At 46.0% G+C, this 22721-nt stretch overlaps 1 protein-coding gene across 1 annotated transcript in view; it reads left to right on the top strand.

Moving 5' to 3' along the window:
- Positions 1-22721, top strand: part of MAN2C1 (mannosidase alpha class 2C member 1) — a 290720-nt gene that overhangs the window by 230486 nt on the left and 37513 nt on the right. The window contains exons 20-22 of the mRNA XM_069222163.1: positions 11342-11498; positions 11653-11796; positions 19525-19634. Coding sequence (XP_069078264.1) covers positions 11342-11498; positions 11653-11796; positions 19525-19634 — 411 coding nt within the window. The remainder of the gene's footprint in view (positions 1-11341; positions 11499-11652; positions 11797-19524; positions 19635-22721) is intronic.

Genomic DNA, 22721 nt, shown 5'->3' with positions numbered 1-22721 from the left:
ATAGGGCTTGTAGGTTCATCAAGAACCCGAGGAACCCAGAGCCAATAAATGAGCTGCACCCTGACGTGCGTTTTCATTCTATACCGGGTATACAGCAATTCATTTGCTGAAATATAAAGAGTAAAAAATTGCTATCAAGAAAACCTTTGTATTTCCAAAAAGGGCACAAGATAAGGTGTTGAGGAGCAGTGGTTATTTGCACATCTCTGAATTCCGGGGTGACCATACTAGCATGTGAATTACAGGGCTTTTCTCAAATAGATGTCTTTTTTACACACTCTCCTATATTTGGTAGGAAAAAATGTAGAGAAAGACAAGGGGCAATAACACTTGTTTTGCTAATCTATGTTCCCCCAAGTCTCCCGATAAAAATGATACCTCACTTGTGTGGGTAGGCCTAGCGCCCGCGACAGGAAACGCCCCAAAGCGCAACGTGGACACATCCAAATTTTTGGAAGACAACAGAGGTGTTTTTTGCAAAGTGCCTACCTGTAGATTTTGGCCTCTAGCTCAGCCGGCACCTAGGGAAACCTACCAAACCTGTGCATTTCTGAAAACTAGAGACCTAGGGGAATCCAAGGAGGGGTGACTTGCGGGGCTCGGACCAGGTTCTGTTACCCAGAATCCTTTGCAAACCTCAAAATTTGGCTAAAAAAACACATGTTCCTCACATTTCTGTGGCAGAAAGATCTGGAATCTGAGAGGAGCCACAAATTTCCTTTCACCCAGCGTTCCCCCAAGTCTCCCGATAAAATGATACCTCACTTGTGTGGGTAGGCCTAGCGCCCGCGACAGGAAACGCCCCAAAGCGCAACGTGGACACATCCAAATTTTTGGAAGACAACAGAGGTGTTTTTTGCGAAGTGCCTACCTGTAGATTTTGGCCTCTAGCTCAGCCGACACCTAGGGAAACCTACCAAACCTGTGCATTTCTGAAAACTAGAGACCTAGGGGAATCCAAGGAGGGGTGACTTGCGGGGCTCGGACCAGGTTCTGTTACCCAGAATCCTTTGCAAACCTCAAAATTTGGCTAAAAAAACACATGTTCCTCACATTTCTGTGGCAGAAAGTTCTGGAATCTGAGAGGAGCTACAAATTTCCTTCCACCCAGCGTTCCCCCAAGTCTCCCGATAAAGATGATACCTCACTTGCGTGGGTAGGCCTAGCGCCGGCGACAGGAAACACCCCAAAGCGCAACGTGGACACATCCTAAATTTTGGAAAAAAACAGAGGTGTTTTTTGCGAAGTGCCTACCTGTAGATTTTGGCCTCTAGCTCAGCCGGCACCTAGGGAAACCTACCAAACCTGTGCATTTCTGAAAACTAGAAACCCAGGGGAATCCAAGATGGGGTGAATTGTGGGGCTCTGACCAGGTTCTGTTACCCAGAATCCTTTGCAAACCTCAAAATTTGGCTAAAAAAACATGTTTTCCTCACATTTCAGTGACAGAAAGTTCTGGAATCTGAGAGGAGCCACAAATTTCCTTCCACCTAGCGTTCCCCCAAGTCTCCCGATAAAAATGATACCTCACTGGTGTGGGTAGGCCTAGCGCCCGCGACAGGAAATGGCCCAAAACACAACGTGGACACATCACATTTTTTCATAGAAAACAGTGCCTACCTGTGGATTTTGGCCTCTAGCTCAGCCGGGCCCAGGGGGGGCAGAAATGGCCTAAAATAAATTTGTCCCCCAACCCCCCTGCCCCCCCGGGAGCGACCCTTGCCTATGGGGTCGCCCCCCCCTTGCGTGACATTGGTGCCAAAAAAAAAATCCCCGGTGCCTAGTGGTTTCTGCCCCCCTTGGGGGCAGATTGACCTACAATCGGCCAATCTGCCCCCAAGGGGGGCAGAAATGGTCTAAATACAATTTGCCCCCCAGGGGAGCGACCCTTGCCTAATGGGTCGCTCCCCATCACTACAAAAACAAACAAACAAAAAAAAAAAACCACAAAAAAAACAATTTGCCCTGGCGCCTAGAGGTTTCTGCCCCCCCGGGGGCAAATCGGCCTAATACCAATAGGCCGATCTGCCCCCAGGGGGGGCAGAAATGGCCGAAAATAAATTTGCCCCCCCAACCCCCCCCGGGGAGCGACCCTTGCCTGCAAGGTCGCTCCCCTTGCGTGACGGCGCAAAAAAAAGATCCCTGGTGCCTAGTGGTTTCTGCCCCCCTTGGGGGCAGATTGACCTACAATCGGCCAATCTGCCTCCAAGGGGGGCAGAAATGGTCTAAATACAATTTGCCCCCCAGGGGAGCGACCCTTGCCTAATGCGTCGCTCCCCATCTCTAAAAAAACAAACAAACAAAAAAAAAACCCACACAAAAAAAAAATTGCCCTGGCGCCTAAAGGTTTCTGCCCCCCACCGGGGGCAGATCGGCCTAATACCAATAGGCCGATCTGCCCCCAGGGGGGCAGAAATGGCCTAAAATAAATTTGCCCCCCCACCCCCCCCGGGGAGCGACCCTTGCCTGCAAGGTCGCTCCCCTTGCGTGACTGCGCAAAAAAAAGATCCCTGGTGCCTAGTGGTTTCTGCCCCCCTTGGGGGCAGATTGACCTACAATCGGCCAATCTGCCCCCAAGGGGGGCAGAAATGGTCTAAATACAATTTGCCCCCCAGGGGAGCGACCCTTGCCTAATGCGTCGCTCCCCATCTCTAAAAAAACAAACAAACAAAAAAAAAAACCCACACAAAAAAAAATGTGCCCTGGCGCCTAAAGGTTTCTGCCCCCCCGGGGGCAGATCGGCCTAATACCAATAGGCCGATCTGCCCCCAGGGGGGCAGAAATGGCCTAAAATAAATTTGCCCCCCACCTCCCCCCCGGGGAGCGACCCTTGCCTGCAAGGTCGCTCCCCTTGCGTGACGGCGCAAAAAAAAGATCCCTGGTGCCTAGTGGTTTCTGCCCCCATTGGGGGCCGATTGACCTACAATCGGCCAATCTGCCCCCAAAGGGGGCAGAAATGGTCTAAATACAATTTGCCCCCCAGGGGAGCGACCCTTGCCTAATGCGTCGCTCCCCATCTCTAAAAAAACAAACAAACAAAAAAAAAAAACCACAAAAAAACTATTTGCCCAGGCGCCTAGAGGTTTCTGCCCCCCCTGTGGGCAGATCGGCCTAATACCAATAGGCCGATCTGCCCCCAGGGGGGGGCAGAAATGGCCTAAAATAAATTTGCCCACCCCCCAGGGAGCGACCCTTGCCTACAAGGTCGCTCCCCTTGCGTGACGGCGCAAAAAAAAGATCCCTGGTGCCTAGTGGTTTCTGCCCCCCTTGGGGGCAGATTGACCTACAATCGGCCAATCTGCCCCCAAGGGGGGCAGAAATGGTCTAAATACAATTTGCCCCCCAGGGGAGCGACCCTTGCCTAATGCGTCGCTCCCCATCTCTAAAAAACAAACAAACAAAAAAAAAAACACAAAAAAACTATTTGCCCAGGCGCCTAGAGGTTTCTGCCCCCCCTGTGGGCAGATCGGCCTAATACTAATAGAAATGGCCTAAAATAAATTTGTCCCCCTCACCCCCCCCCCCCCCCCGGGGAGCGACCCTTGCCTACAAGGTTGCTCCCCTTGTGTGACGGCGCAAAAAAAAGATCCCTGGTGCCTAGTGGTTTCTGCCCCCCTTGGGGGCAGATTGACCTAAAATCGGCCGATCTGCCCCCAAAGCGGGCAGAAATGGCCTAAATACAATTTGCCCCTCCAGGGGAGCGACCCTTGCCTAAGGGGACGCTCCCCATCTGTAAAACACAACAACAACAAAAATCCCTGGTGCCTAGTGGTTTCTGCCCCCCGTGGGGGCAGATCGGCCTAATAAAAATAGGCTGATCTGCCCCCATGGGGGGCAGAAATGGCCTAAAATAAATTTTCCCCCCAAGGGAACGACCCTTGCCTAAGGGGTCGCTCCCCTTACGTGAAAAACAAACAAACAAAAAAAACTCCCTGGTGTCTAGTGGTTTCTGCCCCACTTGGGGGCAGATTGGCCTCATAAAAATAAGCCAATCTGCCCCCAAAGGGGGCAGAAATGGCCTAAATATAATTTCCCCCTATGGGAGCGACCCTTGCCTAAGGGGTCGCATCCCACACCTAAAAAACAAAAGAAAACAAATAAAAAAACAACAACAAAAAAAAGTATCCCTGGTGTCTAGAGGTTTCTGCCCCCACTGGGGGCAGATCGGCCTAATAATAGGCCGATCTGCCCCCAGGGGGGGGCAGAAAAGGCCTTAAAAAAAATGACCCCCTGGGAGCGACCCTTGCCCAAGGGGTCGCTCCCTTCTGTCAATTTCATATAAAATAAAAAAAATCCCTGGTGTCTAGTGGGGTTTCAAAAGCCGGATTGCAAACCCTCGGAGAGACTTCAAAGGGAAGGAAATACATTTCCTTCCCTTTGAAGCCCCTCCGGGCCTCCCCCACGTGATCGAAAGAGAAATGCTGAGCATTTCTCTTTCGATCGCGCTGGAAGCTCTGCTTCCAGCGCGATGGGAGAGGTTGTGTGATTGTCAGCGCGCGCTGACGTCACAGGGGGGGTGTGGGGGGGGTCGGGGGTTGAAGGGGAAGGGATTCCTCTGTCAGCCCTGACGTAGGGGGGTAGGGGGGTGGGGGGGCGGCCCTCGGGAGGAGCGCTAGCGCTTCTCCCGAGGGCAGCATTCAGGACGTAATGGTTACGTCCATGGCGCCACACGGGCGCTGCCATGGACGTAACCATTACGTCCGTGGCGGCGAAGGGGTTAAAGTTTTTAAGAACCCACTTTCCAGTACTGTACTACTGAGTTAAGGATCAGGCTTCTCCTCTCTTGTCAAAATAAATTGAGGGCTTAACTGCCACAGCTCAGCATTGTGAGACAGATGAGCTGCAGGCCCTCTTAGAGGATTGTTCTTGTCTTGCTCTTTAAAGCTGCAGCTGATGTTGCATCATTCTCTATTATTTCTTTTCATTTAAAAATTATTTCTGTGAGCACAGTTGAATTTCTCATTATATTTTGCCTCTTTGTAGAAGGCAAAACTTAATTCAGTTCAGATAATGTTGTAGATATAGGAATTTGTTACAAGAAAGGTTTCTTATATTTTTGCTTATAGGCCAGAAACGATGCCCGCTCCAGAGGAAGGCGTTATCACCTCCTCCAGAAGGATGGCTAGTAAATCAGCATATCTGAACTAGAGGCTTTAAAGCCTCTGCCGCCCTTTGATATGTGACCCTGGCTTCCCCCAGACCTGGGGAATGCCACCCCTAGCTCTGAGGCCCACGTGACACCAGAACAGGTGGTAAGTTAACTATGCAGTTAGGCGTGTTGGACCTCCAGGCTAGCCACACCGCTAAGGTGGGTTGCCTGATGTGCTCCACGAAAGAAGGATTCCACCATCTTGTTTTTGGTGGAACTAGGAACTCTAGGACATGGTTATGCCCACTCCCCACAGCAAGTGGTCATATAGGGTGTTTAGTCACCCCATGGGTAAGTAGCCCATTGGCTAATACCCTAAACTCCATTAAACACCCCTAAAGTTAGTATTTAGGTGGCCCCCTGACACCAGGAACTCAGATTCGACTGACTAAAGAAGGAGAGCAAAGAAGAGTCGACCAGTGTGAGAACTGTGGACTAGCTGTGGACTTTGGTGCCAAACCCTGCCTACCTGCTTCTGTCCCGCAAATCACAAAGACCCGACTAATCCTTTCACCGTGCATCTTCCAAAGGAAGGCTGCCAGTACTTTGCCAACTGGCCAGCATCTCCCTTGGAGTTGAGGAGCGACTGCACGGTTCCCCAGTTTGCTGACTATCGGGTGCACTGAGGGAGCATTTCAGCAGGAAGAGGATCCCAAGTGTCCAGGAGTGCAGCCCCATCGACCCATACACTCTTCAAGACGCTGACCCTGTCTGGAGCCTCCCTGCAGCAATAGCCAGGGTACCCCACCAGTTGCAAGGATTGTTTGTGTTCAGCCAGACCACCACCAAAACTTACCTGCAAGTTGAGGGACTTCAGCAGAGGCCGGCTCCATGCCAGAAATCGTCTTGCTGTATTTCTTTTCCCTCTTGTTCAAGTATTCCAAGTACTGTAAGAGCCTCTATCTCCAAGTGGCCTGCTAGCCAGGACCTCTGGATCTGAACCTCACAGCCCGAGTACATGTCTCCTGCCAGTGTCCCCTTGGCCTAGGGGCCCCTGCAAGTCGAGCCCCACTTTGGGTTCAACCAAACTTGTCCTTTAAGGCTTCTGTTGCAGACCCTGTTATTTGACAGGTCCCTTTAAACTTTGACAGCTCAACTGTGTAGCACTCAAGGCTACCATCGTGACCAGCACCTCTGCTGACCGATTCCCCACGGAAGTGCAAACCGAACTTCTGGTGGTTTCTTGGACCCTAAGTCCTGAGCACCATCACCCTGCAATCATTTGCAAGTATACCTATGCAGTGTATGTTTCTCCCCTAGGATAACATTACCACATTTTACATTCATGCCTCAAATCTGACAACTGTTATTTTCTACTATTTACCTGTAAAAATCTAAAAAAATACTTACCTAATTTCAAAGACCTGGGAACATATATAAAATACTATGTTATTTTTCTAAATTGATGTTGGATTTCCATATTGAGTGTGTACCTCATTTATTGACTTTGTGAGTGCAACGAACGCCCAACTCCTCCCCTCTGATAAAGCCTAGGGCTGCACCACCACACTACCACAGATGAAGCACCTTGAGATTGTTAAAGCAATCCCAGTACACTCATTGGGGATACCTGGACTCTGCACAGTGACCCTCATTTTGGTACACTATGTAGAGAGCCAGCTTCATATCAACCAATCAATCAATCAGTTTTTGTAAAGCGCGGCTACTCACCCGTGAGGGTCTCAAGGCACTGGTACACACATCGGGTATTAATTATGTTATTATTACCTAACTAGTGATGTTCATTTTGGCTTATGATTTAAAACAATCTTTATTTATGGTTCAAGGATGTTTAATAAAACAACAATCATTACTGAAAAAGCCATCCCATTACGTTGCACAGTCGAGGAGGACTTTAGTTTAGCAGAGATACCTCACCATAGTCAAACTGAGCTTACTGAAGAAACAAAGCACACATCATGTTACATGATATCATAGTTCACTCGTCAGATGTAATGGTAATCTGTCTGATGGAAAGTCAAGTGTTCAAAGCTACAGGACATATATTTAATCCACCTCCCTGTTAAAACATCTTCTTGCCGTGTCTCAAATTTCACTTTCTGACATAACCCATTTGCATGGATTCTTGAACAGTTGACTCCAACCAGACTCCATGCAGGATTTCCAGATAATGTGTGATGATTTCATGCAGTTACTAGGAGATGTGATGTGATATCATGGAATAAAGTGGTCATAGTATTGCTACTTTTTTATGATTAAAGTGTGACGTTCACCTCTGGGCTACATCTAAGTCTTGATTAGTTTCATAAAAGCAAGATAGCTGGGAATGGTCTGATGTGAATTGGAAGAGTGTTTAGACTCTAGAACACTAAGGATGCACCCCATGTCCCAACATTCTGGGGAAGGCATGTCTTCAATAGCGGTTACTCATGTACAGTCAATCAATCAAGTCGTACTTATGTAGCATGGCTAATCACCCCGGGGGTGTGTATAGAGGTGCTGTGCTGCAGGTATCAATCGTAAAGACAGGTCTTGAGTCCCTTCCTGAAGTGGTTCACCAAGGGTGTAGTGCGGAGGGAAAGGGTGTTCCAGGCATTGGTAGTGAGGTGGGAGAAGAAGCGTCCTCTGAAGCGGCTGCTGCGGACGCGTGGTGTATGGGCGAGGTGTGCAGAGCGGAGGTTTCTGGTCGGTTAGTGGAAGGTCAGGCGGATGTTCATGTAGGCTGGTCATGGTTGTGGAGGACTTTGTAGTTGTGGGTAAGGAGCTTGAATGGGCATCTCTTCTGGACGGGCAGCCAGTGGAGGTCGTTTAGGTGCTGGGTGATATGTGTTCTCCTGGGCAGGTTGAGGATCAGTCTGGCTGCTGCGTTCTGGGGTGTCTGGAGTCTGCATGAGTTCGGTGGTGGTGCCGATATAGAGTCATGTGAATATTTTGCAGAGAATATGGATTGTGTGGAGCAGGCTGAGGAGATGGCATTTGCCTAATGTTTCATGGAGAGTTCACTGGACAGGATGATGCCGAGGTTGCGGACGTGGTCTTTCGGCCTGAGGGTAGGTCCGAGCTGTGCTGGCCGAAAGGAGTCGTTCCCAAGGGCGGTATGTCTGCCAAAGATTAAAACTTCAGTTTTGTCTGTGTTGCTTTTCAGGCAGTTGTCTTTCATCCATGTTGCAACTGTCGTCATGCAGTTGTGGAGGTTGGTCTTCGTCCGTGTGGGATTCGCTGATAGTGAGAGGATGAGCCGTGTGTCATTGATGTAGGAGAGGATGTTGATGTAGTGGGATTTGACAATGTCTGCAAGTGGTCTCATGTAGATGTTGGAGAGGGTTGGGCTGAGGGATGAGCCTTAGGGTGCTCCACAGATAGTGTGCTTGGGTTGCAAGATGAAGGGTCGGAGGCAGCCTTTCTGAATGCTTCCTGTGAGGAAGGATGCATCCATCTGAGCGCATTGTTGGTGATTCCAATCTGGCATCATCCATTGATGAGTGTGTGGTGGGAGACAGTGTTGAAGGCTACAGAGAGGTCCAGGAGGATGAGGGTAGCTGACTCTCCTCTGTCAAGTAGGGCTTAGATGTCATCTGTTGTGGTGATCAGGGCTGTCTTGTTGCTGTGATTGGTTCTGAAGCCTGATTGAGATAGGTCCAGCTGTTTGTTTCTTTCCAGATGATCATTGAGTTGGAGGTTGGTGACCTTCTCCAGGCCTTTGGCGGGCAACAGGAGGAGAGAGATGGGACAGTATTTCTGGAGCTCACTGAGGTCAGCCAAAGGTTTCTTGAGGGGGTCTCACCTTTGCCTGTTTCCATGTTTGGGGAAAGGTGGCTGTAGTTATATAGGGATTGAGGGTGGCGGTGAGCTGGTGGCTGATCTTGTTGCTTCAGAGGTTGAAGAGTCGATAGGGGCATGGGTCAGTGGGTGCTCTTGAGTGGATAGAGTTCATCAGGGTGGTTCTTGTTGGTGTCCTTAGCGGTGAGCAGGTGGTTGGTGGTTGTGGTTGAGGAATTACTGAAGGTTGGGGTTCGAAGTTTCTGTAAATAGTTGCTATCTTGTTGTGGAAGTGGGTGACAAGGATGTTGCAGAGATCCTGTGAGAAAGGGATCAAGTTCTGTGTGGCTGATGGGCAGGTGAATTTTCTGACAAAGGTGAAGAGGTCCTTGGTTTGGTTGGAGCTGGTCTCGATCCGGTGGGTCAGGTCCTCCTTTTTTGCGGCTTTGAGCTGGTGGTGGTAGTCGTTGAGGGCTTATTTAGAGGCTGCTCGGTCAGTATAGTTTCTGCTGGTTCACCAACTTCTTCCCAGTTGTTTACACTTGTATTTTGATGCTCTGATGTCTGGCATGTACCAACTGCCTCGTTTGGTGGATCTGTGCGTTTTGACTGGTTTGATGGGAGTAACTTGGATGGCCGTGCTGGTGATCCAGGTGTCGAAATTCTCTACTCTCTGGACTAGGTTGGTGGTTTTGTTGGGCTGAGTGGTGCTGAGGGCATCGATCTATTGCTGCTGAGTTACCTTGTCCAGCTGCTGTAGGGAGAAACTGTGTTGGTTGGGGGTGGTGCGTGGCTGACCGGTGAGGGTGAAGTGTAAGATGGAGTGGTCCGTCCATGTGAGTTCCGAGGTAGGGCTGTGCCTGATTCTGTTGCTGGACATGAATTTGGGGTCTTGCGTGTGTCCTACTTTGTGTGTGTTAGGTCGGTGACTATCTGCTTGAAGCCGACATTGTCTAGTCTTTCCAAGAGGTTGTGGTATTGGTGTCGCGTGGAAGTTGAGGTCTCCCAGGAAGATAGTGTTTGGATTCAACAGCGAGCGCGGTGATGAATTCGACAATGGCATCACTGAGGCTGGTTTGTGGTCCTAATGGTCTGTATGCAAGTGTGCCTTTGATGGTGGTTTTTGTGTTGGTGCGAAACTGGAGATTCATGTGTTCCATAACCTGTGTGGCGTTGTTGCTGGTGATGGTGCAGGTGAGTGATTCCTTGTGTACAATGGCGATGCCCCCTCCGTGTCAGTTGGCGCGGTCACAGTGTTTCATCTTGCAGCCGCTGGGAGTTGCCCTGGTGATGTCTGGGGCTGATGTGGGGGTGAGCCAGGTCTCCGTGATGAAGGTCACGTTAGGGGTGATGGTGGAGATGATATCCCAGATTTTGGTGGCATGTTTGCAGAGTAATCTGGCATTGCTCAGGAGTCAGTTGAGTTGAAGCGGTGGGGTGCCAGCTTCCGGGGTTGATGTGGCGTTGTTTGATGTGGTGGTGATCGTTGTTGGGTTGGCGGTGAATCGGCAGTGGATACAGGTGAAAGGTCCCACTGTAGAGCGTGATGATGCAGCAGTTGTTGTTGCCTGCAGGATCCAGAGTGCAGAGTACCTGTGGAGTGTAGGGGGCTAGGGTTCCTAGTGCTGGGTGTGGTCCAGTTGCAGACAGGCTTGACTTTGGCACACAGGTGGCGTGCCAGCACTGTGCCTCAATTAAGTTATCCTGGGAGGTGGGGGGGTGCTGTCCAGGAGGCAGGAGGGTAGGGGGGCATGGGCAGTTGGAAAAAACAGAGTGAACAGGAAAACAGCACATGCAAAAACAATCCCAGAAAAACAGACTAATTACAGAGCGTATTACAGTGGTATAAGCAGTAAAACGAACACGAAGTGTCAACGCACATCCAGGCAATCAGGCAGAGTCACACGCAATGTCAAGCAGTTACACCACAAAAAGTAGCTTTTTACCCAATGTTATTTCTAGCACAGCAGACCGGCAAAAAAGCAATTATTATTCAAAAGAGTACACCAAAGGGTGACCTGGGCTCAAACAGCAGTACTGGGGTAGCTGGAGGACCGCGACAGTGCCTCTGCACTATGGGATCTGCAGTGGGGGAGCAGCGTGCAAGACCTAGGAGATCAAGGCGTACTGAGTCATGCTCAGTCAGTGGCATTTATTGTTCATGTCGAGGTAGACTTCTTGTTTTCCTGTATATCTGTGGCATTACAATTCTGGTTTTCTAATTTTGGATCCTAAGTAGCCCAAGTGGAACACTGAATAAGCTTCCCTTCTGCCACATACCCTCAGCAAGGGTAGGAGGTGAGGGACTTGTCCTGAAAGAGGACAGTATTTAAAAGATACCATTAGTGACAGGCATTGCTTAGAAGTTAGATGATGTGGTTCCATCTCACAAAAAGAATTTAGGCCTGAGTGAGCATGTGCACATTAAGCCTGTTTCACCTTTTAATAAAGCACTTTTTTGTCTTCTTTCAGAACATCTATCACAACCATTCTCAGCCCCCTGGAGATAGTTTGTACTGGAGGCCTTCGGGGAAGTGTAAAATTCTCTGTGCAGATCAGTAATAAGAGCCTCATTCGCCAAGAGTTAATTCTGGATGCTGAGTGCCCATTTGTAAGATGCCAGACAGAGGTTTGTTTAGGTTTTTTGGCCATTACATTTGCACTCTTTTTTTTTTTTAGGTCTTTACTTCTTATTCTCGCTGGATTATCATAATGTAGCAGAGCAGTATCCCTCCCAACGTCTTCTAAAACAAAATAATTGTATGATTTTTTGTCTCCCATAGGTGGACTGGAATGAGTCCCACAAGTTTCTGAAGGTGCAGTTCCCTGTGAAGGTCAGAAGCACCAACGCCACTTATGAGATTCAGTTTGGGCACCTACAGCGTCCAACACACTGGAACACCTCCTGGGACTGGGCACGGTTTGAGGTAAGTTGAGGGTAGAAGATATAATAGAGCAACAGATCTAGACATGCAGTTCTTTGTGTCAGGTCATTTACTTTTTGTCTGTAGTAGCCTAGTGATATATAAATCTTGTCCTAAACCATTTAATTCTCTCTTACTTTAGGTCCTTCATGTGTTTATTTGTGATTTTACAGAGTGCAAACCCTGTTGAAGAAGGATAACATAGTGCTTGTTTGTGCATAACTTTGAAAAAATAAATTTCATACTCCAAAAGAAGGTTTCATAGAGTCACACAATCTAGACTGTTGAGAAAATAAATCAAGTCAGAACTATTTTCACCTAGAGAAAACTTAAGCAGGTTTCAAGTCTGGCATAAGGTATAGAATTAGGAATGCATACTTGGAGGGCTCTGCTGTGCATATTTTAGGTACCAAACAGCAGAACTGAGGGACATGACTAGGATTGCTCTATGATATGTCTGTTGCATTCCATGGTGTCTGGCTCTGATTAGAATATCTGCAGAGGCTGATGGCTTTAATGCTTTAATACTGGGTGTAACTGCTAAAATAACTATTACCTGCAGTGCAAAGGTTTAAATGCCGACAGAGCAGATCAGTTGCACATTTCCAGATTTCAGTAACTGATCAACATTGAAGTGTGGGTCGTAGTATCGTCAGGCAATACATTGTTAGCAAGCAGCCAATCAATTATGAAGTGCTATGAATGAATGAAAAGATTTATGTCATTCTTTCTAAAAAAATATTTTTTTTATTAGCATTTTAAACAAACAAAACAAGAAACCATACAAAGTAACTAGCAGGCAGAGCTTGAAGCAACAGCAGAATACACTTTGAGATGATGGGCCAGTAATATTCGAACCAAAATAGCAAAGAAAGGGCATGGTGGGAAATATGGTGGGATCCCTGCAGGCAAGGAACATGCACACCTAGAGAGCCATCACACTACACTCCAACTCTGCAGTCCAGACGCCCGTTGATCCAGTCAGAAACCTACACACACATGGAAGCAAGCCAGGCATGCTACGAAACCCAGGAGCCCTCAAAGATGCTTCCCTAGAGATAAGACCTCACCCAGTGGTGTAGCAGTGGGCGAGGGGGCATCCGCTAGGGGTTCATCTGCAGTAAGATGACCCCCGTGGTCCACCTGGGAACAGGCCATCAATATAGTATCCCATGCAGGCAAAATTGGTACTTTCCGTACTCCTTTGGCATCCTACCTATAAATTGCTTCTCTCTCTCTCTCCACCCACTTCACCAGTTCCAATCCCCATGTGTACACATCCAGACCCCGGGCTGATTTTCAGCTCATAGTTAATTGTCTGCGAACAAGAATCAAGGCCAGGTCCAGAAATCTATCCATAATTTTCCGAGCTGCAGTACGCGCATGCATTTGTACGCAATAGTTTACCCAGTATTGCCACTCTAAGAGTTACTGAGTCAGCCTTCTAACCATGGACATACCGTCACGTCAGGCCTGTTCTCAGAACACGTTTTGTTATATAAACACCACGTAGGCATAAGGGGAGTGCATGAGGGCACTCCAGCCAGCCATCATATGCTGTGTGCCACTTCATCAACAGCCTCGCTGATCTTAGCCTTGTTGTTATGTACATGGTAGTTTTGTGTATACTTGGGGGAATTAGAATGTGTGGCACCCACGTAATTGAATGAGAATGTGGAGTGTGCAGGACATTTAAGGAAGAGGAGACGGAGGAGACAGATCTTGATGGAGTCAGGCTGTATTGATGTTACCTGTTTCAATAAATGGATTTAAAAGAAGATTTGGAGCGTCTTCTTAACAAAGGAGGAGAGCAAAAGAAGGAAACTTTGCAACGTTTGTCTGCACTGAAACGACGATTAAGCGTCTCTCGCACGTATGCTCTGTAGTTCTTTGCATCGTGTCGTTCATACGTCATGCACGTCAATTATGTAAGACGTTTCACAACATGCAGCCATTTTAAGAACTAGCATGCTGACCGTGTATGCTTCGTGCATCAATCATACGCATGCTTCATATCGTCAACGATGCGTTGTCACATCTTGCAGACATTTTAGTTTCCAGTTTGCAGATTGAATGAATTCATAAGCCTATACTCGATTCCATGTTATTGGATTTGGGAAAGATATTTGTAAGGGAAGCGAGTATATAGCAAAATAAAAAAATAAAAATGTTCTCTCTTCTCCCTGTTGGAAAAAAGGTTGCTTTTAAAGACAAACAAGTGAATTTTGAATCCAATCACCATTTGTTCTACAATAAAGTATTAAGTGTGCTATATTTTTACCACATTAATGGGTTCCAATGGTTCTTTAAACTTACTACCTCCACAACCATTCCAATCTGTTGCAGGGGACGACGCTATTAAATGGCAGTAGTGGAAAGAATATTTTCTAAATTATATTGTTACATGTGATGAAGAAGACGAGTTCACACCTGCAAAGTAAAAGAAAATTATTTTACATTGTTTAGGTCCTCGAGGTTTAAAAATCTACAATCGTATAGAATAGAAACCAAGACCAGAGGGTCAAGGTGATGTTTTTACAAATGCAGTTGATGACCTTGACAAATATTATGCGCTGACAGTATGCATTGGAATTGATAGATATACATTTTATCATAGAAACAATTGAAGGAAGAATCAATTGAAGATTACGTATCTGCCTTAAAGAATTTAGCGTTGACGTGTCGTTTTGGGACTCTACATGATGAAATGATTAGGGACCAAATTGTAATTCATGCTGCCAATCCTTCTATACAAGATTGCCTTTGGGCTAAAGGAAGAGGCATCATTATCAGAAGTTGTGGAGGTAGTGAAAAAAGCATAGCTTACGGGCAGGTGTGCGCAAGCAGTGCTGCCTTACGACAGAAAGGAGACTGAGGATAAAGAACGGATTAACAAAATTAAAGGTGGTTAAAAAAAATATAACAAGTTTACAAGACAATATTACGCTACAAGACAAGTCTGGCGGACAACTATTAAAGAAAAACGAAATATATAAATCCACTGTGAAATGTTATAGATGTGGTTTTTCTGGCCATTATGTGAATGACAAGAAGTGTCCAGCATATAACCTGAAGTGCTCAAGATGTGGAATCATAGGTCATTTTGTGAAAATACGCAAAAAGAGGAAAGAAACATCTATAAAATTATTGGAGGGCTCAGAATCTCCAGTTTCAGAGGATAATATGTGTGTGTTCAATATTAGAGATCAGTCGGATTTGGATCATTCTCATACGCCAAGGAAAAAACCTAAGTGTGACCTGTCCATAGAAGGAATGATAGTTACTGTCATAGTGGATTCCGGCTCACCATTTACTATCATCAACCAAGCAGGGTGGCTGAATAAACCTGAACCCAAATTGGGAAACAAGTTTGAGCCTTCAGACATTTCCTCAAAATGTTTTACGGGAGAACCTATAGACATATTAGGGTAAAGAAGAGTGTGTTGTGTGTTTAAAACCAGAGAAGCAGAGTGTAAATTATATGTTTCAAAGTCGGGCCATCAGTTTTAGGGTGGTGGGACCAATGTAAACGAGGAATTATTCTGAATCCTAATAACGCTGAACCTGTTTCTGTGGTACAGAAAGAAATTGTGGATGAAGAAAAGATCAAACTAAAGTATCCTATGGTGTTTTCAGGTGAAATTGGAAGGTTAACTGGGTTCCAACATAGAATTGTATTGAAAGATGATGCTATACTGTTTGCACACAAAGCAAGAAATATTCCCATGGGAATTAAAACTGAAGTAAGCAAGGAGTTAGAGAAATTACTGCAGGCAGGCATCATCGAACAGATTGAGGCATCTGATTTGGTTGCTCCGTTGGTAGTGGTGAAGAAGGCCAATGACAAGTTGAGGCTATGTGTAGATCTGCAAGATTTAAATAAAAATATACTGGTGGACCAATTTCCCTAACCAAAAATTAACGAGATGATTGCGCTCACAAAAGGCATGAATTGGTTCACCACGATCGACCTAACCTCAGCTTACCATCAAGTGTCTTTACATCCAGATAGTCGCAGCCTCACTGCATTTATTACTCCATTTGGCTGCTACCAATTTTCAAGAGTACCGTTTGGATTGGAGTCTGCAGCGACCATGTTTCAAAGGTTAATGTTCAAATTATTTAAGGGTATACAAAATGTTATGTTTTTTCAAGACTATATACTTGTCATGGGTAGATCAAAATTGGAACATGATGCTAAATTAGAAAAGGTTTCGGAAACTATCAATAAGAAAGGTCTCACGGCTGACTATTCCAAATGCAAAGTTGCGAGAAATAAAGTTTTGTATTTGGGTCATGAGATAAGTGTAAAAGAAATTGAGCCTAAAACAGATATGATGGAAGCCATAAGAGGAGCACCAATTCCCACCAACAAGGATGATGTAAGGGCATGTTTAGGTTTAGCAGACTTTTATGCTAAGTATGTACAAAATTTTGTCAGTGAAACATATCCCATCAGGCAATTATTAAAAAACAAAGTGGTATTTGAGTTGATGGAAGAGTGCCAAGAAGCTTTTACTATGATCAAAGATGATGTTATAAGGGCACCAGCCCTTTAAAGGTTTGATCTCAATTTGCAGTGTATTGTAACAGCTGATACAAGCAACAAAGATATAGGAGCTGTGCTCATGCAAGCCGACTCATATGGAAAGGAGTGTGTGATTGCATTTGCCTCTTGTTCACTAACTGAAAATGAAGAAAGATACTCTGTTATTGAACATGACAGCTTTCATTTGGTGTGAGACTTCCTCAGTCACCCACACGCGGTGGTGCTGCCGCTCTAAACGAAGCATTCTTACCCCCATGGTAAGAGTCCTATGACAACATCCGCCTCCCCAGGACCACTCCAGAGTGCCCATACACACCAGACAGTGACCATCGCGCACTGGTCGCCGAAGAATCCCATGATTGCAGGAAGGGGTATGGTTCCATGTGGCATAAAGAAGAGGCAGCAAGGTTGTCATCATGGGCTCCAGCAGGGAAGTAACAGTCAGCGCTCACCAGCCCCCGCAACCGCATCAGCAAATTACAGGGGCGTCCCGTGCAGGCACAAAAGTCTGGTACACAGCAAGTCACCCCCAGCAATCAGGGCTGATGTTCCTCCCAGTGCTGGCTGAGTGCCCGAGTACAGAGATGAGCAGGCAGGGCCGTTCTGGGGATCCACAGGCCCCAGCGCAACTCTCCCCCAGGTCGGGGAGGGGAGAGGAGCAGAAAGGAGGCAGCATCGTAGCCACTGCCAGCAAAGCACACGCCATCTTGGGTGTTGCCAGAGTTCAGCCGCATCCGACCTGTACTGCACACTGGCTCCAGAAACAGCCACAGATTATATCTTCAGAGCCTGTGCCCTCAGGTGCCCGCAGTGCAGGCTAAGAGTGCAGGAGCGACGGTGAGGTGCGGCTTGGGGCCCAGATGTCAGAGCTCTCCTCCCCACCCGCACCCCACCCACGTATTTCTGTTGTTTGTGGGATTTTTCCATGTTGCTCTTTTTTTGTGCTAGCCCACTGCTTTTAGTTTGTCAGTTCATTTAACATGAGCTACGTTTACCTTTCTATTCTGTGGGTTGGGAGTGAGTTAGGGATTTCATTTATTTGGGTTCTTTTGGTATCTTCCTCTTGCTTCTTTTAACCCCTCTGTATCTGTCATCTTCGGTTGGTACGTTTGTTATTTTTGAATTCATTTTTGGCCTCCATTTTGCCTCTTTTACTTCCTTTATGCTTGCCACCTCCTTATTTTTACTTCGCTCATGTCTTCCTGTTCCTCCTGTGACCTCCTATCTCTTTTTGCCTTCTGTGGCTGTGTGTTACTCATTGCTGTCCTCATGTCATTACTGCTCAACATCTTCACATTCTGCTCTTTTCTTTGAAAAATGCAGGAAGGCTAATCTCCTCTGCGTTTTTCACTGCAATCGTGCGATGTCTTTCGTTTCTCTTGCGCTCTGTTGTTTGGACTTTCAGGCTTTTGCTTGTCAGCCAAAATGATATTCCGAGACTTCATTTTTTGGCTAAACTTTTTTCTTCTGCCCCCTCTTCTAATTGTGTTGTGCATTTTGTTTATTCTATTTTTTTAGTCCATTCCCTATGTTTTGTTTTTAAACTCTTGTCAGGTTTTGAATATGTTGCTCAGCTGTGCTTTTATTGCCTAGAGTAAATCACAGGGTACACAGTGTTGTAAAGTGTTGTTCTTCAATATGTATTCCCTCAAATAGCTTCCTGGTTGGAAAAGTGGGTGTTTGTGGGATAAAAAAAAGGATTTTAAGTGTTTTACGTAAGATGAGGTGCTTGATATTGGTGCAGATGATCAAAGGGAGGATGTTCCAAGTGTTCATGAACTCAGAAGCATCTGCCCTATTTCAAGCTGCAAAGTGTCCAGAGGATTTGATGTTTGTGTGCATGAATCCCATTCAAGGACCTCTCACTGAAACCAGCGTTTCGGTCAACAGGAGGGTTTTGAATTTCTTTTTAGAGCCAATACAGTGAGTTGTAGTCAATGAGATGAAGCTGATCGCATGTTGCTTGGGGTTAGCACGATCTGCAAAGAGTCATCACTGTGATTGACCTGTTGAATAACAGGCCCCTCCTTCCGCTGATTAGCCCTACTCGGGGTTGGGTCAGCGTAGGTAGTGCTGTGTAGGTTCGATGACTATGGTAGACCCAGGCAAGCCCGAGAGTGTGAACATAGGGTACGTTGGCAGCAGTTCAGATCAGGGGCCTGTAAAATGGAAGAAAGTCATTTGGCCATACCACAATAAGTATGCAGTGCAGCTAGTTAGAACAATCCAGACAGTGCGAAAGAAGCATTTACTGCACTAATGATGGGGAGGAAGAGGAAGTTAAAAATATATGGGTGCACCCAATTCTTTACATTCCTGTGGACATAAAATGGGAGTCTGGTGGAAGTAGAACACAAGTTCCCAGGTATTATTATGCCAGGTCATCCAATACACGCAGTGCATCTGCAATAGTACCTTAAAAAGTAAAATCAGTTGGCATGCTTCCTGTCCAGTGGTGGGATGTGCAGCCTGTAAGAGGATTTGTGCCAATAATGAAGGGTCGGGTGCAACCAGGATGGAAAGTAGAGCCACTCCAGCATAGAAACATTTTGAGTTGTGGCTCGCAGATTACTGAGAGACAGGCTAGTCGTCTTTGCAGTAGAAGATTTTAAGCACTGCAAAGACGGCAATACAAGGCTTAAGCACTATACCAGTTCCCTTAGCCGTCGTAGACCAGGGAGCTGGGTCCACCATGAATATCAATCTGTGCCTGTAGTGGCTGCTTGTAGTGTCGAAAGAACTAACAATGGAGTCATCGTTCATTCCATGCCCTCTGTTCTGGTCTCTCTCTCCCCTAGTCCTTGCCTAGGGTGTCTTTATAGCTCAGGGTACAATATATTATAATCCTTCAGAGGTGCCCCATCAAAAGACTGAGTGACAAATGGGAGGCAGGCAAGCAGTGCTTAATTTTAGCCGGGGTGGCCGGCACTTATTTTTTCTGCCTCGAGCATTTGCTGCGAGCAAAAGACACGTATAGGAAAGACGGAGAAAGAGAAAAACGAAAAAGGTTCACAACTGAAAATGTTCTTGTCACTACAAGTTTAGTTTGTCTCTGAAATGTGCAATATCTTTAAAATACTTAAGAACCTGTGTGAGTCAAAAATGCTTTGTGAAAAATTATGTAGTGAGGTTTTCAGATTTTGTGCCAACCCAGTGATCCAGTGGTGTTTGTTTCTCTGCAGGTGTGGGGTCATCGATGGATGGATCTGTCAGAACATGGCTTTGGTGTAGCGTTGCTCAACGACTGTAAATATGGGTGCTCTGTGCAAGGCAACACATTGAGCCTTTCGCTGTGAGTGATACTTTTGTTTATGGAATAATGGCAGTGAGATCACTGCACGGTCTCAGTCCCCAAAGGATGCAAGATCTCAGTCCTCAACTGGGAAAAACTAGATTATGGAATTATTCACACATGCCAATGTTGTATCATTAGACAGTCCGGTGCAAGATGCCTACAGTCTGCATCTGCAAACAGTCTACAGTGCCCGAATAAATTTATTTTAGCCTTTTCTGAATGTGGTATACCTGATACAGGCACGTGACCTGAAGTAGTTTGTGCCTGTAATTATGCGAAGCCGTTTGTTTGATCACATAGGTACTGTCAATCAGTGTCAAGTATTTAATTCATGGTAAATCTTGCAGCCGGCGTCCACGTGTCTTTCAGTGCATTTCTGGGTAGAGTAAAATGCCCTCCTGCCCTTATTCTACAAGTGATGACTCTGCCCACTGCTTTAAAAGATGTAGAGTGGGCAAAGAACCCTGAAACAGGCGAGACATATTGCACAAGAGTCTGTAATAGCTCACTGTTTTAGTTCTTTCAGGCACATCACTAATCCCTTGCTCCTACTTTGAACCACCCGCGACTCAGAAATCTGTCATCTTGAAAGAGATCTCTGAATGTTCGGAATACCCATCCTGTCCAGTAAATCCTTCTCTGTAGCGATGGTGATGTGTGGAGAATGCCAGTTGCACCCCACCTTTCGCTACCATTTTTTTCCGGACCCCATCCTGCCAAGTTCCGTACATTAATCTTGTTGCAAGTGAACCACTTATTACGCCCCGTCGATAGAAGCTGATTTGGGGAACCTGGTCTTCAGTGACCCATACCGAAGCATAGCTTCATTGTGCCACCGAGAGCCTTCCCCCGACCAATGGTAGAGTTAGAAGTCCACGTTTAACTATGGGTTGTCCGTTGTCCCAAATCAATTCTAAACAGACGGATGTGTGCTTTCTGAATAACTGAATAGTGAATCCAAAAAGGAATGCTAATGAAAAGATATAAAAATCTATGAAGTATCATAAATACGGAAGAAATATTGTCCATCATTGAAAGAGGGAGCATGCACCATACTATCATTACTTTTAAAAGTCAAATCCATGCCTCTGCTCGGATCAGTTCCTACATATCTGATCTTGGCTCAGTGATAACGAAGTCTAACTTCTTCGTCCTCCTCTGAAGTGGAGTCTGTCAGTGGCTTGGACTTGCTCCAGTTTATTTCCAAACTCTGTCGCCTCTTTGAACTACCTCAGGTTGTCTCCCAATCTCTTTAATTTACAGTAAGTAGTATGTCATGACGTGTACATCTTTCTTATGTGTTGTATTGATAATTCTGTGCCCTTCTTTTTCGAAGCATGCCATTGGGTCATTCTCTTTGGCAAATGATTGTGCAACAAGGGGCATCCAGCATAGTCCTACGGACAATGTAAAGTCTTCTGAGATTACAGCATTAGTCCTTATTCTGGTCCTGGTTTAGGGGGGAATAGCAGAATAGCCAACAAGAGGAAATACGCCCATCCTCTCCACTACAAGAAAAGCCATTCTGCAGAATCAGATATCCTTGAGGCATCATCAGGTCAGCGCACTGACCTATGGTACTTGTATGTCCTCCACTACTTATGCATCACTGCCACCCAGAGGTCTTTGAAGGCATTGATCTATATTTCCATGTTCTGCATTCACTCTGACTGTTAAGTGCAGACCTCTTCTTCGGGATCACATTAGTTAGTGGGAAGGTAATGGCATTTTAGCGTGCCTTTTTAGTACCACCACATGTTTTATTTCAATGAAGAAACGTAGATGTATTTCCATTGTTTGGTGCCTGTCTATGGTAATCTAAAACTAAAGTGGTTACCGGCCGCACCCTGGCTTACCATCCTCAAAACAGGCACCACAGTCCTATAGGCGGCAAGGCTCAAGTTGGAAACTCCCAGACAATCGCGAGGAAACGTCTTAGTCTGCAACTTTAGTTTGCCCTTTGTGGTGCATGATCACTTTGTGGGAGATAGGATCAGGTATCTCCTCCATATGCATTCAGCTCTGTTATACTAAAGCCAGATGTCCAATGCACTGCACGCCAACTCCCAGGCTGAGTGCTGGTGCCCAAATGTTTGCTGAGAAGGCCACTGCTATCAAATGACAGGGGTGTCAGATTTCAAGGCTGCATAGTCCTGATTCTGACCTCATGACTCATTTATCTATCACCATACACTCTCTACCCCTTTATCTCATTTTATCTCTTGTTCTTTTTCATCTCGTTTTCTTTCTTGGTTACTGTGCTTACCTGTTTCTCTTTCTCGTTTGATCTCCCTTTCTTGTTTTCTTTGTGGTGCTCTGTGTCAAAGACTGGTGAGCTAAAATCAGTGCAGGTCCCCCAAAATAAATGCTGGTGGGCCCCACCTTAACCACTGCCTCAAATTAAACATTGCCAACGGCACACAAGAAAGAAAGGAGTAATTTCTAGCTTACGTAAGATCACTACCTGACCCTTTGTTCACACTTTTGCAGTGCATTAATGTATTGATGGTCAAGCCTGTCGGGAATCATAGGTAGTACAAACAGTCCTTAAAACCATTTTCCAAGCATGAATCAGTTTTGCCTCTAAGCCATTGCTTTAGAGGTTTTGGGTGCTGCTTGGTAGTCTATGCAGCGCATGTGACCTATAGAAGCACGTGCAGCAAATAGAAAAGGTTGCTTACCTATAAAAATCTGTTTGCAGCTTTCAGTGCTATGGATTCATATGTGTCCAACCACTTTCCCGGATGTAACAGACCTGCTTTTACATCTGAACTTCTGTGCTATCCTATATCATCTACAATATACAGTCTTTCTACTGCTTCTCATGTAGACATTCACCCTGTTGGCAAAAAACATTGTGAGGTGGTTTATGTGTCCTTGTGCTTTGTAGGTTTCGGGAATAGTATGATGAGTCACCTTGAAACCAAAAACAGTTCTGCAAAGACAAATAACGTGTAATATTGTAAGCTCAATAATGGACAGCAAGAGCATGTAGAACACATGAACAGCACTACAAGTTGGTAATAGATTTTTACAGGTAGGTAACTTTCTTTCCTCAGTGGTGGTATTTTATATAGTGGCATC

Source organism: Pleurodeles waltl, chromosome 3_1 (assembly GCF_031143425.1).
Source record: "Pleurodeles waltl isolate 20211129_DDA chromosome 3_1, aPleWal1.hap1.20221129, whole genome shotgun sequence".
Classification (NCBI taxonomy): Eukaryota; Metazoa; Chordata; class Amphibia; order Caudata; family Salamandridae; genus Pleurodeles; species Pleurodeles waltl.
Note: the sequence above shows the minus strand (reverse complement) of the source record. Positions and strands in the feature narration are given on the sequence as shown.